This window comes from Dryas octopetala, chromosome 4 (genome assembly GCF_963921425.1).
Source record: "Dryas octopetala chromosome 4, drDryOcto1.1, whole genome shotgun sequence".
NCBI lineage: Eukaryota > Viridiplantae > Streptophyta > Magnoliopsida > Rosales > Rosaceae > Dryas > Dryas octopetala.
This window is the reverse complement of record NC_141369.1, coordinates 18401114-18421656: the sequence shown is the minus strand read 5'-3', so window position 1 is coordinate 18421656 and position 20543 is coordinate 18401114. Positions and strand designations below refer to the sequence as shown.

Here is a 20543-nt window from a genome sequence, read left to right as displayed (position 1 = left end):
TAACACAACAAGCTAGCTAGCTTTAAATTGAACAATTAAGCTGCAGAAACCTCTAGTTGAACAACAAATAATTAATATTGCATAGAGATTCGAAAGGTGTGGATTGGACTGCAGCTTGCTATATAGTCCCTCTGAAAGCTACATATATAAAGGAAGAACACATTTTAATTGCATGGTGAGAATTTGATATACATTAATTGTCTATCTAAGAATATTTATGTACAGATCTATAGAGCAAATTTGCTCACAACTTTTGAGTCAGGTTCACCATTATTATGTTATCCAACTTGTGCCACATGTTCTCCATGCTAAGCTTGTTAACTATTAGCAACAGATACGTACAATTAAGTTCCTCACCAGGTAGGACTGATGAGAGAGAATTAATTTCCCTATAAATGAAAAATATTTTTCCTTCGACAAAATGTAACCTTAATTAATTTCATCTTTCGTTATCAGGTTAACACGGTTATCCATCAAAATTGCTCTTTTATTAATTAATGTTGGAAATGGAGAGTCGAAAGAAAGAAAGAATATACTAAAAGTACTTTTCTCTTGAGGATCATATATAATATGGGAAAAGAAAGTTAAAATGGGTTGCCGACATATTTTGTAAGGCGATTAAGGCTTGCACATTTTCTTTTCAAGTACAATATGATCGATGAAAGTTGTAAGTTGTGTTTGTATTGTCTATTAATTGTTGGCCGTTGGCCTTTCCATGACTATATGATAGAATAAGCCAGGGGCCTGAGAAAATAGTCCCAAGCCATGACTCTATGATGATATGAATGTACATGTTTTTTTTTTTTTTTTTTTTTTGAGAATCCTGAATGCACATGCTTTTAGAAGAAAGTTAATTATTTATGGGTGCTAATATTTGAACCCAACTTATTTATTTCTAGCCCTACCATTTCTACACCCAACTCCAAAATTTAAAACTCAAAAATTATTCACTACACCTAACAACTTTTTCAAAAATATCCTTACTCAAACCCAACTCAATTAGCCACCTATATATTCCTATTATATATACTCAACCATCCACACTCAAATAGTCAAATCCTATGCCATCACCACCCAACACCATCACCATTGAATCTAACACCAATATCACATCCAAACCCAACGTACATTGAATCATGAATTTATGGATCGAGTTGGTTTTAAGTTAATTGTTAAATAATCTGTGTTTGCATTGCAATATTTTGAATCCTAGATGTTTAATCGATAATTTGAACACATTGGGGTTGCTCTTGAACTTATTTTTTCACAAATCGTTCGGCATTGTGCCGAACATCCTACTAGAGGTTCGGCAACTACTTACCGAACATGTGCAAGAAAGTTGGATTAGCATCTACTGAACACCATTTTTAAAAATAAAAAATTTGGGCGCATTTGGCAACTACTGACCGAACATCCTCCTTCATGTTTGGTAGCGAGTTGCCAAACATGTAACATAGCATTCGGTTGGTCACTGTCAAACGTCATACAACGAGTGCCGAACACGATGCGATTCCAATTTTTAAAAATGAGAAAATTTAAACTCGAAAAAATCATCAACATACTTCATTTTATATCCAACCCAAATTTAATTGTCTTAATTTATATTTAATTTGTTATCTTCTCCGTATTGAAAATTTGCAACACACGTTCAGATCACACACAAAATTCTGAACAGCAATATATTCATCTTCTCCCATGGATATTGCTGTTATCTTCTCCACATTTTATTAAAAACTTTATTTGAAGAGCAAGGTTTGATCAACTCATCAGGAAGAGAAAGGAGACTCCCTTTGAAGAATTGGCTAAACCCATAATCTCAATTCTATCATCACGTACCCATCAATCCAATTAAGATCATTATCAAAACTCATTTTGTCTTCGTTAAAAAAACCTGCAAAAATCAAAAGCTTTCATCTATGATAACCGTGTTGAAGGGTTCAAGGGCAACAAGAATACAAAACGAAAACTTCAATGGAATTAAGATTATGCAGTATTGCTGCTTTTCAATCTAATTCATTAACGGGTCATCGTAAATCCATTCAAATGCAGGGTAGGGTAATATGAGATAAATTCAATTGTTTTCATAGTTATCTGGAACTTCAAAATTATAAAACTGTTCGATCTGGAACCATCCACATATGACAAGATCAAAATAGTGAGGGGAGCTTTTTAGGGTTCTAAAATTGGGGCAAAAATTTCTTAAAGAAATGAACGTACGTTTATAGGTTTTTTAATTTTGTCATGATTGTATGGTTGAGATATGGTTAGCTTCTGCATTTCCTGAGTTACTGACGAACTGTTGGTTTGAACATTGAGTCACCATTAATTAGGATTCAAGACTCATGTGAAATTACAAAGTGTATAAATTAGTAACTGGGAATTGGGAATGGCCTCCTGCAAGGTCAGAAAAGAGAATGCCTGGATGGGGGGGGTATACTTCTCAGGAAGTACCGTTTTGGCTTCATTGAGTGAAGAAATGACCTTAATTTTCTTTGACTTCTGCCTGTGTCAATGTGTCATATACTGTGGGAGAAGATTTTGGCTGATAGTAATGTTCATTTTATATCCTACTTGTGTATCTGATATTCTGATAGATACAATAAGCATACATTTTTTATGGCACTATCCACAAGGATGTCTTATTATTATGCAAAAGCTAGGAGAACAGAAGGGTTGAAGTGCCTTGAAAAGGCCTTTTCATATAGTACTATTACAAATAAAATTTACACAGACCATTTGGCTATTGATTAACCTTTACTTTCTCTTTTATTTCATTTGGCTCCAAGCATATGACCATGTTTCTACATACATCTGAATCCACACAATTACACAGAGAGAGGAAATGAAACCACATTACGGTATTCTGCAAGAGCCCAAATTGGGAAAATATTCCTGTAGGCTGCGTAGTGTAACATGGCAGTTTTCATGAAAACTCCCATCACTTCCTGTCATGAGGAGAAGAGAGTAAAGATGAGTAACATGCGGCTTGTACTTAGTAAGTGAACACTAAAAATCAGAAATTCAAGCATTGAAAAAATACGATATCCGTTTCTATTTTCCCCTGCTGCACAATATATATTGTTTAAGAATTGTACCTGTTGAGGGAAATCGCCACTTTCCAGTTGAGAATTGATCAACAGCTTTGCAGCCCGGTGAATAGGCGTAGGATCTCTCTCAAACTATTACCCGAAATTGAAAAACAAAAATCAATTTGAAAATTTAGCACGGTGAATAGGAGTAAGGGAATGTGTACAAGTAAAAGAACTGGGGAAGTGGCACATAGATGTATAAATCATGTACTAACCTGTCCACCATGAATTAAACCCATTAATCCCATTGCAGTGTGCACCAGATTCGACCGGTCTCCTTCAAGAGGTGTATAGATCTGTATAACCAATTAATACCCAATAATAAATTTGAGATGGAGTTTATTCTGATCAAGAGAGCTACAATATCATATACACTTTCATTTACCAATGAATCTAAGAACATGTACCTTGTTTGTACAAGAAAGGCTGCTCTCTCCCCAACCACCATCATCTCTCTGTGTATTGAGTAAAAATTCAACTCCTCTGCATACAGCCTCACAGTTATAGTAAGTTTTCCCAGCGGCCTCTAACCCTCTAATTCCAAACCATGTTCCATACATGAAACAGATTCCCCAGTGTCCATACCTGTGAAAATGCTTGTCCATTTAGTTTATTTCACCAAGTACACAAACATAAATACATGTTACACAAAATTTTATTCATGGCCAATATACCATGAGCCATCAGGCTTTTGTGTGTGTTCAATGAACATTGCAGCATTTGTGATGAAATTATCGATCTCGTTCTTTCTATGGCCAGGGTATAACTTCCTAAACAAAGCTAATGCCTGGATTGAAGACGAGGTGCACTCTGTATAGCTGCATGACTCTTATGTTAGTCTTCAAGGAATGTAGTACTCTACAGAATAAAGAATTACAGAATGGAGTGTGGGGTCAAGAATTTTACTCGTATTCAATGACGACATCCTCCATAAATTCTACAGGGTTGAGCCACTTGAGGAGAATAATTGAATATAGGCATGTCAGGATACATAACAAAACAGTGGAATTTAAAAATATTTGGTCATGTATAAGATTTTCTTGATCTACCTCCAACCATTTTGGGGCTCCTGTTGGCTCCCAGGCTGATACACCACCATTTGGACTCTGATTCAAATCATGCAATTGAGTTTATTAGTACCACGATGTACTTCTGATATAATAAGTACTAAGGAGAAAATACAAATAAGTGAGTTTCTTCATTTCAGGGATCAATATGAAAACTTCCCCAATTAAAAAGATGTGCTAGAAGACAAACTGGTAATACAATCTAATCCTCACCTGCAGAGAAAGTATGACATTGACAGCATCATAAAAACGCTCAGGTTCCATCTGTTCACCAACTAGTTGTGGTGGCATCATTGATAACAATAGGCAACACTGTGCAATATAACAATGGTAATGCTGTAAGCAATATATAATTGTTAAGGATAAGGCTCAACCCTCAACTTCTGAAAGCATATGAGTCAAAATAAGTACCTCCAGAGCTTCTGCAGTACAGTCAGAAACTTGCCATCCATGGTCTCGATCAGAGAAAGTCCATGCTCCTTTAGAAATGTGACGAAAATGGGCTGAAAAGTCACCACAAGGATTTTCCCTAACCTAGAACATTACGAGTGTATAAATATTTTAGCTGATTGAAAAATGTAGAAGGAGAAAATAAGACGCTTCATGAACAAAGTATATAGTAAACATAGGAGTACAGAAAATAAAAGAAACCTGAGATTTCTTCAGGTAATCATGTCCTTTCTTAAGTACAGATCCAAGTTCATCGCTGAGATTTCCAGCAATCAGAGCTTGAATAGAAAGACTAGCATCCCACGCCTGACTACCAAAACTCTGCATATGAATAGAAGTATCTCAGACAAAAAATAAAAAATAAAAAATAGAAAGTATCAAAATCAGTACTTTGGTGGCCCAAGTAGCACTTCCAACCAATTTGAACTTAAAACCTGAACATACAGTCGGGGGAAATAGTTATAAAACCTGTGTTGTTATTCCATCTTCTGCCACCCATATGTAATCTGCAACCCTTGCAAGATGCTTCTTATAAGATTCCCCATTCGGATCTTCAGCCCAGCAAGCAAGCATATTTAATGGCTGCCGTATTCAAATGACAGCACGTTACCAAAAACAGCATACATATCTAGCTTCAACAGATTATATATACATTCCGCCTTACTTTCCTGAACTAATAATCTGATTACCTTTTCGACACCTCCAATTGTAATGTATCGACTGTTCTCATCTTCATAATGAATATGTTCAATCGTTTGTTTTAGAGCCTTCTCTCTCAACCTTTTGAAGGGCCAGCGAGCAAGAAGAGGCTCACAAATTGTGTAAAGACTATCCCACATGACACATTGTAACTTACCATGGGGATAGTAGTTATCCTCCTGCATTGAAAATATGCATGACATAAAGTTTTCAATAACATTAAAATGCTGCACTATTATATGAATCAAAATTAAAGGTGCAAACCATGTAAACTCACCTTTGCACACAGATGGCGCACCTTGCTCCACTGAATTTTACTGTAAGGTTCATTATAGATTTCTTCTCTCAATTCTAGAATGAGAGGTGTGATGGGGCCAACAAATCTTTTCCCAAACAAATACGACATAGGCAAGTAAGTCAACCGACAATAACACAACAAATTTGCTGCAAATATAAAGTATTAATTAGAATGAGAAATTTAAGAACCATAGAAACTTGTATCTAAGTATTCTACATCTAAAGAAGGGAAAGAAAAACATCTACTTGTAACCCAGGCTACAAAAGAGATAGCCACTTCCAAGTCAAGTTACAATCTTTTCATCGAACATAAAATGGACTAATTTTCAAAGTTCAAGCAGTAAAACAAATTGTGCAAACCTGGATGAAAAGGGAGAAAAGATGGATAGGCCCAAAACTCTGGGGGCATAGGGTGGCTTCCCTCCCAATCATACACACCAAGTATCTGCCATAGAAGACAAATTTAATCATCTGAGACAGACTGCAATAAGTACTCTAGTGAGAATAAGATTACTATCTGAGTTAATACTAAAAGTGGTCATACTGCCATCCAAGTCTTTCCCCAAGATGATGAATGTGTGGCACCACCATGATCAAGAATCCACTTCCGTGCCCTTGCGCAAGCGTTGTCTAGACCCCCATCGGCTCCTTCTCCAAGTAGACGCATACAAATGTAGTTGAGAAGTGTACAAAACATCATACTAGGAGCCTGAATGTCTAATCCCCACCCACCATCTTTGTTCTGCAATGTACAAAATTCTATACGCTCAATTGGAGAAAGTGGCCAGATTAGAGCCATGTGCAATCCCACATGGAGAAAATAAGGAGTTGTCTACCTATTGGTATATAAAGAAAGAAACTACACACTAATACCCCGGCATTTCGGTAAAACCCCATACCCGGCCGTTTGGAGGTGTGGTAGCTAGAGTGAGGGAATACCACACAACAATAAGCTTTATAATCTAGAAAACAGAAACAGAAGTAGATGTTCATCTAATGAAATACATATCACACATAAGCATATTACCTGGTGATTATATATGTACCTAAGCATTTCCTTACAATGCTCTGCAGAGAAAGCAATATTAAGATGCCCTGTAATGTACAGGCCCATGACCTGCATTTTGTGGGAAAAAAGAAAAACAAAATGGTGAAAATTAGTTTTAAAATCTAATTTGCTCCAAAACCCAGATGTTAATATGATTGTTTAGTACTTTGGTTTTGGCAATTTGACAAAAGCATATTACTTTTATGGTGAAAATCAGTATACAAATCCAATTGCTCCAAAACCCAGGTTTACCAATTTCATCTACAGCATGATTTTGCTATTTAGAGTAAATTATATATGATTGTTTGGTACTTTGTTTTTTGCAATTTGGAAAAAGCAAGTTAATTTTACATGTTCTTGCATATATTGTGGGAATGAAGAGTAGTGCTCACCGTGGGAGGAACGTAAAACATAGGGCCAGCAATTAGAGCAGGCCAATGGCCATGGGGTGATTGCAAGGCAGACCAGAAGGTAGAAGCCCTTCTGAATGCAGCTGTGGCCTTTTCATATCTACAATATTCCTCATCACCATCCTCTACCTTCACATGGGGAATTGCTTGTTTGAAGTTTTTCTCTCTTAGAAGCTAAAGAATATGGTAATTGAAAAAAAAAAACAAAACTTAAATTGTGTCCAGTAACCACTAACAAGAACATAATCATGCTGTTAATCACAAACTGTAAATATGTTTTCCCAGAGGAGTTATGTTTACTATATAGGACCATTAAATTTTTTAATGTATCGAGGGAAACTAAATAGTGTTATGATTACTGTATAGAATTATCAAATAATATTTTGCACTTTCCTACCTATTAGGCTATTACCAATTTATTTTGGATTAAATCCTTAAATTACTTTTGTGATATTAAAGTTAAATGAATGGTTAATGAATAGTTAAATGGTTCTTTATCTGTATTTCTTTTTTATGTTATGATGAGTATTTACTCATGTGGGACCGTATCATCAGTTATTACAAAGATGGTTCCGTATGATCAACTAAAATAGTCTCAATAGTCAATAGTAATATACTATCATCTCATACGAGAAAAGATTACATGTAACGGGTGTCTACATTTTTTCTTTCATAATAAATAATCATATGACTAATATATATGAAGAGATGTTGGAAGAATGTAGTTGTATATATCCGTTACATGCAAGTTTTTCTCTATATTATATATATAGTTGATTGTACGAACCTGCATTCTGCAGAGGAGGTCACTGCAAGCCTTTTGCTGGTGACGATTGTTGTAAAAATGTTGACGTGCCTCTTCAACCTGGGCTCGCTCCTCAGGTGTGCCTGCATGAGGGTCAAACTCCCATGTCTGTCTTCCCACAAAGTCGTTTGTGCTGAACAAGTAAGGGTTCTTTGCACCTTCAGCTCCAAACTTAAGCTTCCACATTATTTAGTCAATCTTAATTTGATGATCTTCAGCAGTGACTAGACTACTTGTGAACTTAGAGATGGTTGTGAACTTGTGATCTAGTATAAGAACCCTCCCATATATATAGTACATGGCCGACCCATAAAGGCCATAAGCGTTAATTAAGCCATGCATTGCATGGCCAATTGGCGATGGTGACATAATATGTCTTTAAAATCAAACTTAAATTTTAGCTAGGGACAAAGTGGTGTGGTGTTGCTAGTATGGTAACAACAAGAAAGAAAAATATGCTCGTATAAACAAAATGTGTTAGTGAAAGCTTTGTCAAATAAGGGAAGGCCAAGAGTTTTAGAGATTTGTTTGTAGATTGTTAAATGAAGATAAATTTTAGGATTCATTTGTCAAATTTGATAGTGGTAGATTCTAAGTTCAAAACATTCAATATTCTCTCACTACAATTCAATTATATGACACGTACTATATTTTGATTAAGTAATTTTTTTGGGGGCACACAATAAGTAATTGTATTTATTAAAAGTTGAATAATTAGTGTGACTGACATGGTGCTACTGTCCTGGTAATGGTCCAATATAATTAAAAATTTAATGGTTTGTTGACTTTAGGTACTAAATTATAATGTTTTTTCATTTTAACTATTAAAATATTTATATCATCTCATTTTAGATACTAAATTTTAGTTTGAGATACCAACTTTAAAAAATATAGTTATCAAGGCTTAAACTTTAATGTTTAGTTTATGAGTTATACGACTTCATTCCTCAAACCTAAATCAAAAACATTAAACCTTTACAAATTTTGAATTTTTATAAATTTGAAACAGTCACAACTGTTTAACAAACCAATTTGTAACATAATTCAAAATGTCTTACTCTAGGTTAGTACCTAAACTAAAAAAAATTAGTGTCTTACTAATTTGCTGAAAAACTATTGATATTTGATATTTAATCCTAATTTTTTTAAAAATTTAAAGGTAGTGAACAAAATTGAACTAAAGACTAAATGTGATTCTACATTGGGTCATTGGGACAAAAGGGGCTATGGCCCCTGCCAAACTTTTCAGCTAGTAGCTCACAATAAGTTACATTCCATTATTTCCTTGTATGTTATCAAGTCAGGTGGAGGCTGTGGAGCTAGTGTCATGATAATGGTCCAATATAATTAAAAATTTAATGTTGGTGAACAAAAAACTAAAGACTAGCTGCGGTTCTACATTGGGACCAAAGGGGCTATAGCCCTTGCCAAAGTTTTGGTTGATGAGTTCAGATAGTCATAATGGTCCAATATAATTAAAATTTAAGGTTGGTGAACAAAATTGAACTAAAGAACAGCTACGGTTCTACATTGGGACCAAATGGTTATATATAGCCCTTGCCAAAGTTTTGAAAAAAGAGTTCAGCTCACAATAAGTTACAATCCATTTTTTTTTATATTTTATATGAAGGAAAAAGTTTCTTGTGTTATATTATTATCAAGTCAAACCGTGGATCTCCTAAAAACTTATTGTCTACATTGGATGCTTGAAATGTTCATTGTTAAATAACCACCGTGTTCTAAAAACTTAAGTTATCATATGAATTGGAGAATGGAGGATTCGCCTCCTGCAAACAAGGCTTTGATACCATGTTGGACAACCATTATGCCTCAAAAGCTTGAGTTGTCAAGGAATGGGCTAACAATGTATATCAAGCTAACATTTACATCAATGTCGAATAGTCATGATTGTATGGTTGAGATATGGTTATTCTGCATTTCATGAGTTACTGACTAATTGTTGGTTTGAACATTGAGTCACCATTTAGGATTCAAGACTCATGTGAAATTACAAAGTGTATAAATTAATAACTGGGAATTGGGAAGAGTTATTTACACTTACACCCTTTGAGATTTATCGTTTTTTCACATACACCTCTAGGATTTCAAACATTACATATACATCCCCTGAGGTTTCAAAACTGTTGCATATAACCTCCTACAGTGAGACGAAAAATGATGAGAAAGTATGCAAAAAAGCATGTCAAGGGGTGGAATGGCCTAATAAGATTATTCAAGGTGTAAGGTCCAACCTCAATACAAATATTTTCCTATTTATTTCTTTATTGTTTTCTCTTGCAGGGGGTTATATGCAACAGTTTTGAAACCTCATGAGATATATGTGTAATTTTTGAAACTCCAAGAAGTGTATGCAAAAAGACATGTTAAGTGGTGAAATGGCCTAATAAGATTATTCAACGTGTAAGGTCTAACCTCAATACAAATATTTTCTTATTTGTTTATTTATTGTTTTCTCTTGCAGGGGGTTATATGCAACAGTTTTAAAACCTCATGAGGTATATGTGTAATTTTTGAAACCTCAAGAGGTGTATGTGAAAAGACGATAAACCACAGAAGGTGTAAATGTAAATAACTCAATTGAGAATGGCCTCTTGCAAGGTCAGAGAAGAGAATGCCTGGATGGGGGTATATATACTTCTCAGGAAGTTCTTTTTGGCTTCATTGAGTGAAGAAATGACCTTAATTTTCTTTGAGTTCTGCCTGTAATGTGTCTGTGGGAGAAGATTTTGGCTGATAGTAATGTTCATTTTTGTCTACTACTTGTGTATCTGTTAGTTGATGCGGTTGTAATCTGTGTCCAAGAGCATTTCTTCTTCAAGACTCCTGAAGCCAAAAATGAATAGCACCTTTGCAGCTTGTTGTCAAAGATGTTCAGGACAAAGCAACTTAAAGGATTTAGGATCAGGAATTCCTCTGTAATAGGTGGTGAACAGTTTGTAATAGTTAGGTTGAGCAATTTGGATTAGTCTTATGTTTACCCTTGGTTGCTGCTATAGCAAGCTTGCGGCCTGTGTTTGTCTCTAGCTTCAGGAGTCCAAATTGAATATAGGCATGTCAGGAATCAGGATACATAATAAAACAGTGGTTATTTTAATTTTCTAGAAATAAATTTGGACTTCTCAAATTTTCTGAAAATTTTTAGAGGGAAAATTTGTATTTTGACCCCATAGTAAATTAGTACTAGTCAATACGAATCCGTAGAAATTTTCTGTATACTTTTCTGAGTTCGGAGCTATTTTTAATTAATTTTCAAAGTTTATAAAAATAGAAAAATAAAAAATAAGAAAATACAAGAAAAAAAATGTGACACATGGCGCACATCCAGCGCGCCACGTCAGCAATAACGGCCAAGTCAGCATTTTTAACGGAATTGTTGACAGAACTAGGTAAAATGGAATACGGATGTAAGTTACAGGTGAAAATTTAGGACAAAAAATCTTTCAGGTGACAATATGAGAATGAGCTACAGTTTTAGATAGTAAATCCATAATTAAACCTAATTTTTATTCATAAAAAAAGCAGGTTATCCCCAGCTCTTAACAGTTTGCTAACAAGCTCATTAAAAGGTTAGCTAGAAGGCTCACCATAGATACAATAAGCACACTTTGTTTATGGCACTATCCGCAAGGATGTCTTATTATATAAGCTAATAAGGTTATTAGGATAGGTCATTACCTACCATGCCTAGTCTGAATTAAATCTTTATTCAGAAACAAATTCTCAGCCGAAACAGAGTCAATTTTACCTCAATTCAGTACAAAAAATGGACAAATAACAAATTGAATTGGAGTTTTGCCCATCTCAATATCTCATTCCTCAAAAACAAAAACAAAAAAGTTATCCCATTCCTCAAACTATACTAGAACTGTGAAAATAACAAGTTGGTTGTCCAACAAAAATACAAAAGATTTTTGGATAGTTGTTTAATTAAAGTTTATCAATATTCAATGATTTGAGCTTTGAGCTAATTAGCCAGGACTCAGTTGGGGACAAAACCAAGTGTACAGACTTCCTAAATCACTCCCAACATGTTTTCTTCTGTGTTTTGTTGAGGTGCATATAACCACAATGCAGCTGCATGATCGTGAAGTAATACTTTCCTGAAATTGCCTTGTACTCTCACATCATCACCATCAATTTCCACAAAACCATTTTCCTCAAACCTGCTTCTGTCCTACAATGAACAAGACTACCTTCAAACTATAGGGCCCGGAGTTCATTAGATTTTGAGAAAACATGCATTTAGGAAATGACTGAATCTGTCTGTCTGTGTGTCTCTCATGCTTATAACATGATCTTCAAAATGCAAATCATCATCAAAAGTCATAATCACTCGCCCGACGAGAAGCTCCACCATCTCTCATGCTGCTCACAGCACTAGAGTGACGAGAAGCTCCAAGACCAAGATCCTCTCTCATGTTCATTGTAGATTGCTGAACTAACCGCACCAATGACTGCACCACCTCTGACATAGGTGGCCGGAATCCAGGCTCCGCCTAATAGATAAAAAGGATAATTAATTAATTAACATCCCGGCATAGTTAAGTGAAATTATTAGTCAAGAGCCACCTTGTCTATTTCCCAATACTACAAAAGAGTAAGTGAATAGGTGCACTTCTAAGTTCTAACCAATATTGCAGAAGAAGCTTTCTTGAATACTTCCTATGAAATTATTGATAATCAAAGTTCTAGATGCCCAAATTCAAGCTTGGCCAGGGCCTGCAGGGCATCTAATCCTCAATATATGCCTCAAAAAATGATGAGAACACTAAATGGAAGCTATGAAAGAGCATGTTAAGTCTTTACTTTCCTATATCGGTCTATGTGTTAAGTGTTTGTGTGCATTGTGCCTTTGCAAAGGAGTCGTCAGAGGTGATTGGAAAGTGTGTAGTTCTCACCTGAACACAGAGGGCAATGATATCAGCAAACCGAGAGACTGACTTGGGAGGGTACAGTCCACGCAGAGCAGGGTCCACCATATTTGACAATGCATCAAGATCATGGAGCTGTGGGGTTGCCCATCGGACAAGGCACTGCTCTGACGGTGGTTTTGAACTAGAGAAAGCAAGGAGCAAAACTGGCTAAGAATTGCATGAAAAGCTTAGTGAATAAGGAAAAATAAGAATGAGAAGTGAGACACCAGTGTAACACACCTGTCAACAGGCATACGACCTGTCAATAATTCCAACATGACTACCCCAAAACTGTAAACATCACTCTTCTGTGTATAGGCTGATGGCTTTGTGCATTCTGGAGCATTGTATCCCATCCCAAGGTTTTGGCTAGTACGCTGAGAAGAAACCAAAGCAAAAACTTCTCATCATCAATAAAAAAATGCTAATCTCTAGCTCTTTAGAAGCAAAAGGTAGTTATTTTGAAAAAAGCAAGTAGGCAATCCTAGAAGCACAAAGATGCATTGAGTTTCAATAGACAGTAACTAACCTGATGAAAGGTTGCCAAGCCATAATCGGAGAGACGAGGATTGAGTTCAATGTCAAGCAAAATATTAGATGATTTGATGTTCTTGTGAACTGCGGATGGAGAGCAAACCTCGTGGAGGTACCTGAAAACAGTTTACAAAGAGTTGAATTATAATGATTAAAAGAATTCATGGTAAACCAAAATCGTTAATTGCTTCTTTGAAAGCATGGTTAAGATAAATATAAAAATCATGTCAGAGTTACACAATTATACTAACCAACTTGGAATTTCAGTGATCATACAGATTGCTAAGCATATGGGCTTATAGTAATTCGGAGGTCCACATTATAAACATGGACAAATATATACATATATATAAAGGTGCATTCAAAATAGGGACTCAAACATATTCACATTTGTATGGATAATTGCTATCATGATGCAGAAAATTCAAATATGAAACAGTGTGCCTATGCACTCTGGCTACATGAGACACACAAACAATCAAACATGGACAAAGAGAACCCAGACCAAGTACATGATAAACAATTATTGGCTAGTAGGAAATTAAGGAAATTAAGAATGTATCAGCAATTCCAAGAGTAGTATATATTCACTTACTCGATAGCCCGGGCAGTGCCCAATGCAATTCTGACTCTTGTGTTCCAAGTTAGGGGATTACTGTAGTCATCTGACATGTGTAAGAATGCATGAAGTGAGCCATTCCTGAAGTACTCGTAAATTAAGATATTGTGCCCATGTTCTGAACAATAACCAACAAGTTCAGCAATGTTGGGATGGCGAATCTTGGAGATATTTAAAACAATGTCAGAAAATTCTTGTGGTGGTGAGCCTTGAAAAAGTGAGGAGTCGATCTTTTTAACAGCCAAAACCTGATATGCATATGGCGTAGAATTATAAGTAAAATTTGAGAGGTACTTTTAATAAGAGAGGATTATCTCTAATTACACTTAATCAAAAAACTGAGCACAACCAAGTCATAATATCAGCAATTACCAATTATATCCAATCACAAGAATGCAATGGAAATCACAATGAGACGGCCGATATAAATTCAATTAAAAGAATTTAAGGAAAATAATTGTAATAAATGGCAATGAAGTATGGATGAAAAGTGGGAGCCAGGATTCATTTTAAAAAATCACATGTATTGGCATAGATGGTAATTTGTAAAAGTTATGTGTTAATGTACTTACATAAACTATAGGTTTATGCTACAAATTATAACATGAACCAATACAAGGTGGCAAGTAGAAACTATATAGTTTAAACAAAATATACCTTCCCATCTTCATATTTAGCCCTATATACACGTCCAATGCAGCCCTGCCCAAGAAGGCGAGCTGATGCAAAGTTACCAGTAGCAATCTGCAAATCTGCCAAAGAGTAAGCTGTAGCTTTTACAGAGGTGCTTCTTCTGGCAAAGGATTGCAAACGGCCAGAAAGCGACTTAAGACCCATTGATGGAGATTTTTGAATAGGCTTTATGTCAATTGAAATGGCTGAATCCATAGGCTTCATGTCTGCCACCAGCATATCATGTAGTTAGTTGAGAGTGGTCCAACATTTACCATACTCAGAATGAGGCAAGGAATTTCAATAAGACAGTCATAGTAGAAAGTTGATAAAAAATCATAAAGTGACAGATATCAAATGGCCAGCCAATACAATATTTTGACTGCATGACCAATGGGGCAGGAACTTAGGCTTGGTGGCAAGCAATAATATAAGTGGAAAGTTCGTCACAGAAACATTTAGTTAAGTATATCTACAGTAGCTAACATACATTGTACCTTAAATGAATAACATATATTTCATTACGAGACAATTCTAGTAATAAGAGTATAACATCATTATAACGACTTCAAGTAAAAATAATTTGCAAAAAGAAAGTCCAAATAAGAGTATGTATGTAAAACTTTATCAGAAACCTATAACCAAAGACATTTTGAAGACAATTCTAGTAATATTTTCCACCAAAAAAAAAATTCTGATTGAAGAGAGCTACCTTTGTAGTCAGAATTCAAGTCTTTAGTTAATTCCTTAGATGAATAGGCAGAAAAGGATTTACGCTGGTTAAGCCTGTCATCTTCAAGGAGATGTGAACTAGATTTAGATTTTCTTCTTGAAGAAAGAGCAATCACAATTGCAAGCAGCAACAATACACCGAGAGCTATCCCAGCTATGGTTAATCCTCTGCCTACAGAAGACTTCCCAGCCTCTGATTTGGCAGACTCTCGCCTACGACGTGCACCAGGGGGAGAAGGTGGAGCTGGCCCAGAAGACCAAGAATTTCCTCCAGTTCTTCAGATAGATAATCAAAAAGTCAGAAACAAATTCTTAAGCACTGCATCCTTACTTGATAATTGAAAAGGATACTCACTTTGCTATACCCTTCAAATCCTCAGGGACCCAGCCAGTAAAGTGGTTGTTTTCAACATTCCTGCCAGCATAGTAATGAATCATTGTGTGAAAACATATTACTAAGTGTAGCAGGTACATATGGAAATAAATTTTTTTTAAATTCATGACAAAGGTTTTAATAAAAATTTAGTAGTATTTTACATTTTAATATATGAACCACCATTCATAGAATAAAATCTATCACAAAATATACTTACAATTCCTCAACAGGAGTGTACACAAGGACATTTATTGAACCAGTAAATTGATTGTTCTGCAGATACCTGCATGAAGACATAAAGGAGTTAGCAACAAGGAACCTTGAATATATTGATTTAGATTCAATTGTTTCTTACAATTTTTTGAGGCTTGAGAGCTTTCCAAAACTCTGAGGCAAGTTGCCAGTCATTGAGTTGTAAGATAGATCCCTGTACATCATTTCATGATATCATGAGTTGGTCAATTTAAGTTAAATATAGCAGCACAACTCTCTGTCATATTTAAATACAGAATACAAGAAGGAAAAGATAACTATCGAATCCAAATAACATTTCTACTGGTCATATTCTCAATAACTTTCAGGAAAAAAATTCAAAAGCTATTAGTTTCCTCTTCTTTTTATTTTTGGTAAGCATAGCATTCCCAAAGCTTAAGAGGGGAATCAGGGTAATGGACAGTAGAAGCCCATACACTAAAAGTTCAAGAGGAGTTTTAAGTTTGTAATTTGTATTATAGGGAGAGACAGAAGCACACATGAAAACTTGGTGCTACCATTCTGGGCATAAGCCAGTTTAGTTAAAACTAGACTCAAGACCCTAGCTTCAAATAATTTATTAAAAAGAAAATGTACATTTGTAAAAGAAACACACAAAAAAAAAAAAAAGAATAATAAGGCCTTTAATGAAACATTAGCAGAACATACAGCTCTTTGAGTTTAGAAAGTTTCCCAAACATATCAGTCAGCTGTCCGTTGAGCTTGTTATGACCAAGATTTCTGCATAAACCCACAAATTTTTGAGAACTGGGAGTGACTTCTGAGAAGATTATGCTAACACAGGAACAGTCCTACTTACAGAGTTTCCAGGTCAGACATCTGAGACATTGAATATGGCACGGTATTTGATAAGCCATTTCGAGAAAGATCTCTGCACATCAAGGTCATGAGATTAGTATTAACAATAATGGAAATCAAGTGAAATCTAATTATAGGATAAAGCCATTGTAACAAATTTGTTAAGAGATAATAAGACCACACTTCTTAAGAGATAATAAATTTTTAATCTGCAGAGTGTATTAAAGTTACACACACACACACACACACACACACACATGGACACACAATGTTATATAATATGAAATGTTTGTCCGTGGACTTACATGTACTTTGCATTAGGAGGCAGCTGATATGGTATATCACCGTTGAGGTTGTTCTTGCTTAAATCACTGTACTATGTCAAAAAAATGAATGGCGTTCAGGTTATGTGCTTTGAGAAGAACACATAATAAAAATAAAAATGCCTATTCTAATGAACTGGGGCTCACAAGTGGGTGACAGATGTTAAGCTTGAAAGCTGGTAGCCCATTGATCCACTGAGCCCAAGGTCAGACAAGTCTCTGCAAAAGTTTTAACAGAAAATAGATGGAACTCGTAAGTTTTAGACATATAAATCTTGTCAAATATTGAACTGTTAGCTCTCTTCACCATAGATTTGGATAATGCAAAAGAAATGAGAAATACATTTCTGTTACAGATGAGCCTGAGCATTTGATCCCTTTCCAGGAATCACCACAAGGGTCACCGCCACTTGATTTCCAACCGCTTAGTTTTGAACGAGGGTTTAAGCTGTTGTACATCACATTAAGGGCAGAGACTGCAATATACAGTAAAACATCAAAAAATTGATATAGAAAATATAAAAGCAACTTATTTTTTCATAGAAGGAAATAAACAAAATTGATAATCTAGATAGACTTCAGTTAGAGGCTTCTTTTGTTTCTTGACAATAGCCCCAAAGCCATGGGTTAGGCACTTTTTTGTTTCTTTTCAATTGATCATATGAGGAAGATCTCTCAAGGTTCTTTTGCCCAATAATGTTGCAATTTTGTTCATCTACTAAGAAATGCAGACTTAACATATGGTTCAAATAGATTTTTTTTGTTCCCAACTTTTTCAATATGAACCAGAAATTCTCATTGGATAGCAAATGGGTGATCCTATTTCCTCATAGATTCATTCACATATTCTTTATATGCTATACCTGCCAATATTCTGAACCCTCATAAAAACATTGAAACTACAATAAAAAGCTAAATACAAGAAACCACATATATTAGACTAGAAAGTTAGATTAGATATGCATACCATCTTGGGAATTGGTCTTGGAATATACACAGGTGGTGAAGAATCCAAACAAAACAACCCACAACACCAGAATGTTGTGGAACATCCTTTCCCTCACAGAAAGAGAAGAGAACCCCAGAAAGTGAAAAAGTGATATGGGTTTTGATCCAGGAAAAGAAGAAGAGGATTTGCGATGATGATTGAAGAAAATCTTGATTAACCCATGAGAAGAAGCATCCTAAACTTTATATTTGTGGGTTTTTTCTCTTTAATTTTTTGGTGAATGTTGTTGTTAGCTGGGTTTCTTGGGTCGTTTTCCGACAGAATTTTTGAGTTGGCTAAAATTAGAGAGAAGAGGAAGAGCAAGGCATTGAGAATGTAGAGTTGAAATTGGTTGACAAGGACAGCATTTTGCAACAGTCTGAGCGAAACGTGAGGACAAAATGAGAGCCTCCCGAGCCCCAACGTTTTCCGGACTCTCTCAACTTCGCGCCTCTTTCAACTGTTTTTCAAAGGGCCGCGCTGGATACCCTTTTGGAATTCAGTAGTGCTAGATATACCACATTTTTATACCATAATTTCATACCACCTTATGTGGCAACTTACATGGCATTCATACATTGGATACTAAAAAATAAAAAGAAAAACTCTGTCCAATAAAGTAATGACACGTGAGATGGTATAAGAATGTGGTATAAGAAATGTGGTAAGTATAGCATTATTCTTTGGAATTCCATCAATGCACTCCATTTCAAGAAAAAATTCGACCCTTGTACACAACTATGGCCCCCCATCTCTCACAACAAAAATTTTCTTGTATACATATTCTACTACTTTCTAACATCCAACCTCTCACGTGCTAATCACTTGATAAGCTGTTTTAATTTTAACTTTTAAGCATGTGGTTAATTTTATTTTTATTTTTTTTGGCCACTTAAGCATGTGGTTAATTAATTCTTATAATAAATGATCACTTAATTAACACGTAGCATAACGACTTAATTAAAAAAATTATTGGGTATAACTCATACATTGTTATGTGGTGTAATCAATCAAATGCATAAGGGTATTATTGGACGATATATTTACAGTTGTAGAATATAATATTAATAACATTCATTCATATTATAATACATAGATTAGTTATATCACGTAGCAGTATATCAGTTATACAAAATAATTTCAAAAAAAAAAACATTATATATGATACCGGTCATTGTACGTGACAATTTATTTTATATATATATATATATATATACAAGAATGTTCTAAAACTAATTGGTTAGCAAGTCAATACAAAGCTAACCATCATGTTAGGCCCACCGCAAAATGTAATCTCAAAATCTGAACCGTTCATTTTTTAAGCCCTACTTCAAAGAGTATCTCTGTAAAAAATCTCCAAAATCGGAATTCATTTAGTCATTTGATTATGATAACAATTATTTATATGCTTTTATCGAAAACAGTGATCATCTATTTATTTTATCACAATTAAATGACTAAATTATTTATGATGTAGTTGAATTTTTGCAATGATAATCTTTGAAGTAGAGCCTAAAAAATGGACGGTTCGGATTATGAGATTAGTTATGTGGTGGGCCCAAAAGTATGGTTAATTTCATATTAATTTGTTAACCAGTTAGTTTTAGATCATTCATCATTATATATATAGGAAAATTTTCAAGTAAGGATGTCCTTACTTTAAGAAAAGTAAGAACATCCTCTTTGGGCCTACAATTCAATGATCGGAACCGTCTATATTTTAGAGCATCATTCAAAGATCACCCTGGCAAAAAATCAGCCAGATTGAAAACTGTTTAGCCAATTTATTATAGCAAACATTATTTCAATTTTATCTGACGGACTGTATTTGTCTACACAATTTAGATGACCAAACAATCACTAATTTAACTAATTTTTTACAAAGATGACCCTTGAGAAGGAACCTAAAAAATGAATGATTCTAAACATCGAACCGCATTTCCAAATGTTACACAGAGAAGATGTTATGTGCCGGTCATCCAGTTTTTAGCTAAAGGCCGATCATCCAACACAAAGCTTTTTCGTATATATATATATACACACACACACATATATATACAGGGACCTTCCAATAAGGAACCTCTTATTTAGTGTTAAATGAAGGATCCTCATGTGGGGCCCACACGGATCGTTTTGTGTCGATTGGAACCGTCTATTTTTTACATCTCAATTGATAGATCATTATGGTAAAAAATCAGTCAAATCAGAGATCGTTAAGATATCTAATTTGGATCAAACAAATGGACGAACAACAAGTTCGTCTATAAACACATAAACTTTGACCGCTTAATCAAACGGGTAAATGGTTTCCGATTTAGCTGATTTTTTGCATGGATGATTTATCAATGGAGATCTAAAAAATAGACGGTACAGATCAACACAAAACGATCTGTGTGGGCTCCACAAGGGGATCTCTCATTTAACACTAA

At 35.0% G+C, this 20543-nt stretch overlaps 2 protein-coding genes across 2 annotated transcripts; both read right to left on the bottom strand.

Moving 5' to 3' along the window:
- Positions 1 to 2763: 2763 nt before the first annotated feature.
- Positions 2764 to 8051, bottom strand: LOC147287631 (beta-amyrin synthase-like). Its single transcript, XM_086242494.1, has 18 exons — positions 7848 to 8051; positions 7043 to 7234; positions 6630 to 6719; positions 6147 to 6344; positions 5963 to 6047; positions 5583 to 5749; positions 5296 to 5484; positions 5075 to 5188; positions 4808 to 4927; positions 4568 to 4690; positions 4370 to 4468; positions 4139 to 4195; positions 3996 to 4042; positions 3764 to 3907; positions 3497 to 3674; positions 3305 to 3385; positions 3096 to 3179; positions 2764 to 2945 (listed from the first exon to the last, which is right to left on the bottom strand). The coding sequence occupies exons 1-18, from the start codon at positions 8049 to 8051 to the stop codon at positions 2826 to 2828; spliced, it is 2292 nt and encodes a 763-aa protein (XP_086098620.1). The 3' UTR covers positions 2764 to 2825.
- Positions 8052 to 11744: 3693 nt separating this feature from the next.
- On the bottom strand, positions 11745 to 18178 carry SRF4 (STRUBBELIG-receptor family 4). The gene is made up of 16 exons (XM_086239728.1): positions 18094 to 18178; positions 17470 to 17602; positions 17274 to 17345; positions 17109 to 17174; positions 16805 to 16876; positions 16654 to 16725; positions 16088 to 16159; positions 15950 to 16015; positions 15712 to 15771; positions 15337 to 15632; positions 14610 to 14851; positions 13929 to 14200; positions 13329 to 13449; positions 13040 to 13176; positions 12785 to 12941; positions 11745 to 12382 (listed from the first exon to the last, which is right to left on the bottom strand). The coding sequence occupies exons 1-16, from the start codon at positions 18176 to 18178 to the stop codon at positions 12203 to 12205; spliced, it is 2103 nt and encodes a 700-aa protein (XP_086095854.1). The 3' UTR covers positions 11745 to 12202.
- Positions 18179 to 20543: the final 2365 nt, after the last annotated feature.

Excerpts from the sequence above, each read along its gene's own strand:
- LOC147287631 (XM_086242494.1), bottom strand. The coding sequence starts at position 8,051 with ATGTGGAAGCTTAAGTTTGGAGCTGAAGGTGCAAAGAACCCTTACTTG. Across the intron at positions 5,750-5,962 it reads TTTTCTCCCTTTTCATCCAG|CAAATTTGTTGTGTTATTGT; the intron begins GTTTGCACAATT and ends TTATATTTGCAG. Across the intron at positions 5,485-5,582 it reads TGCGCCATCTGTGTGCAAAG|GAGGATAACTACTATCCCCA; the intron begins GTGAGTTTACAT and ends TTTTCAATGCAG.
- SRF4 (XM_086239728.1), bottom strand. The coding sequence starts at position 18,178 with ATGTTCCACAACATTCTGGTGTTGTGGGTTGTTTTGTTTGGATTCTTC. Across the intron at positions 13,450-13,928 it reads GGCACTGCCCGGGCTATCGA|GTACCTCCACGAGGTTTGCT; the intron begins GTAAGTGAATAT and ends AACTGTTTTCAG. Across the intron at positions 12,942-13,039 it reads GGTCGTATGCCTGTTGACAG|TTCAAAACCACCGTCAGAGC; the intron begins GTGTGTTACACT and ends TGCTTTCTCTAG.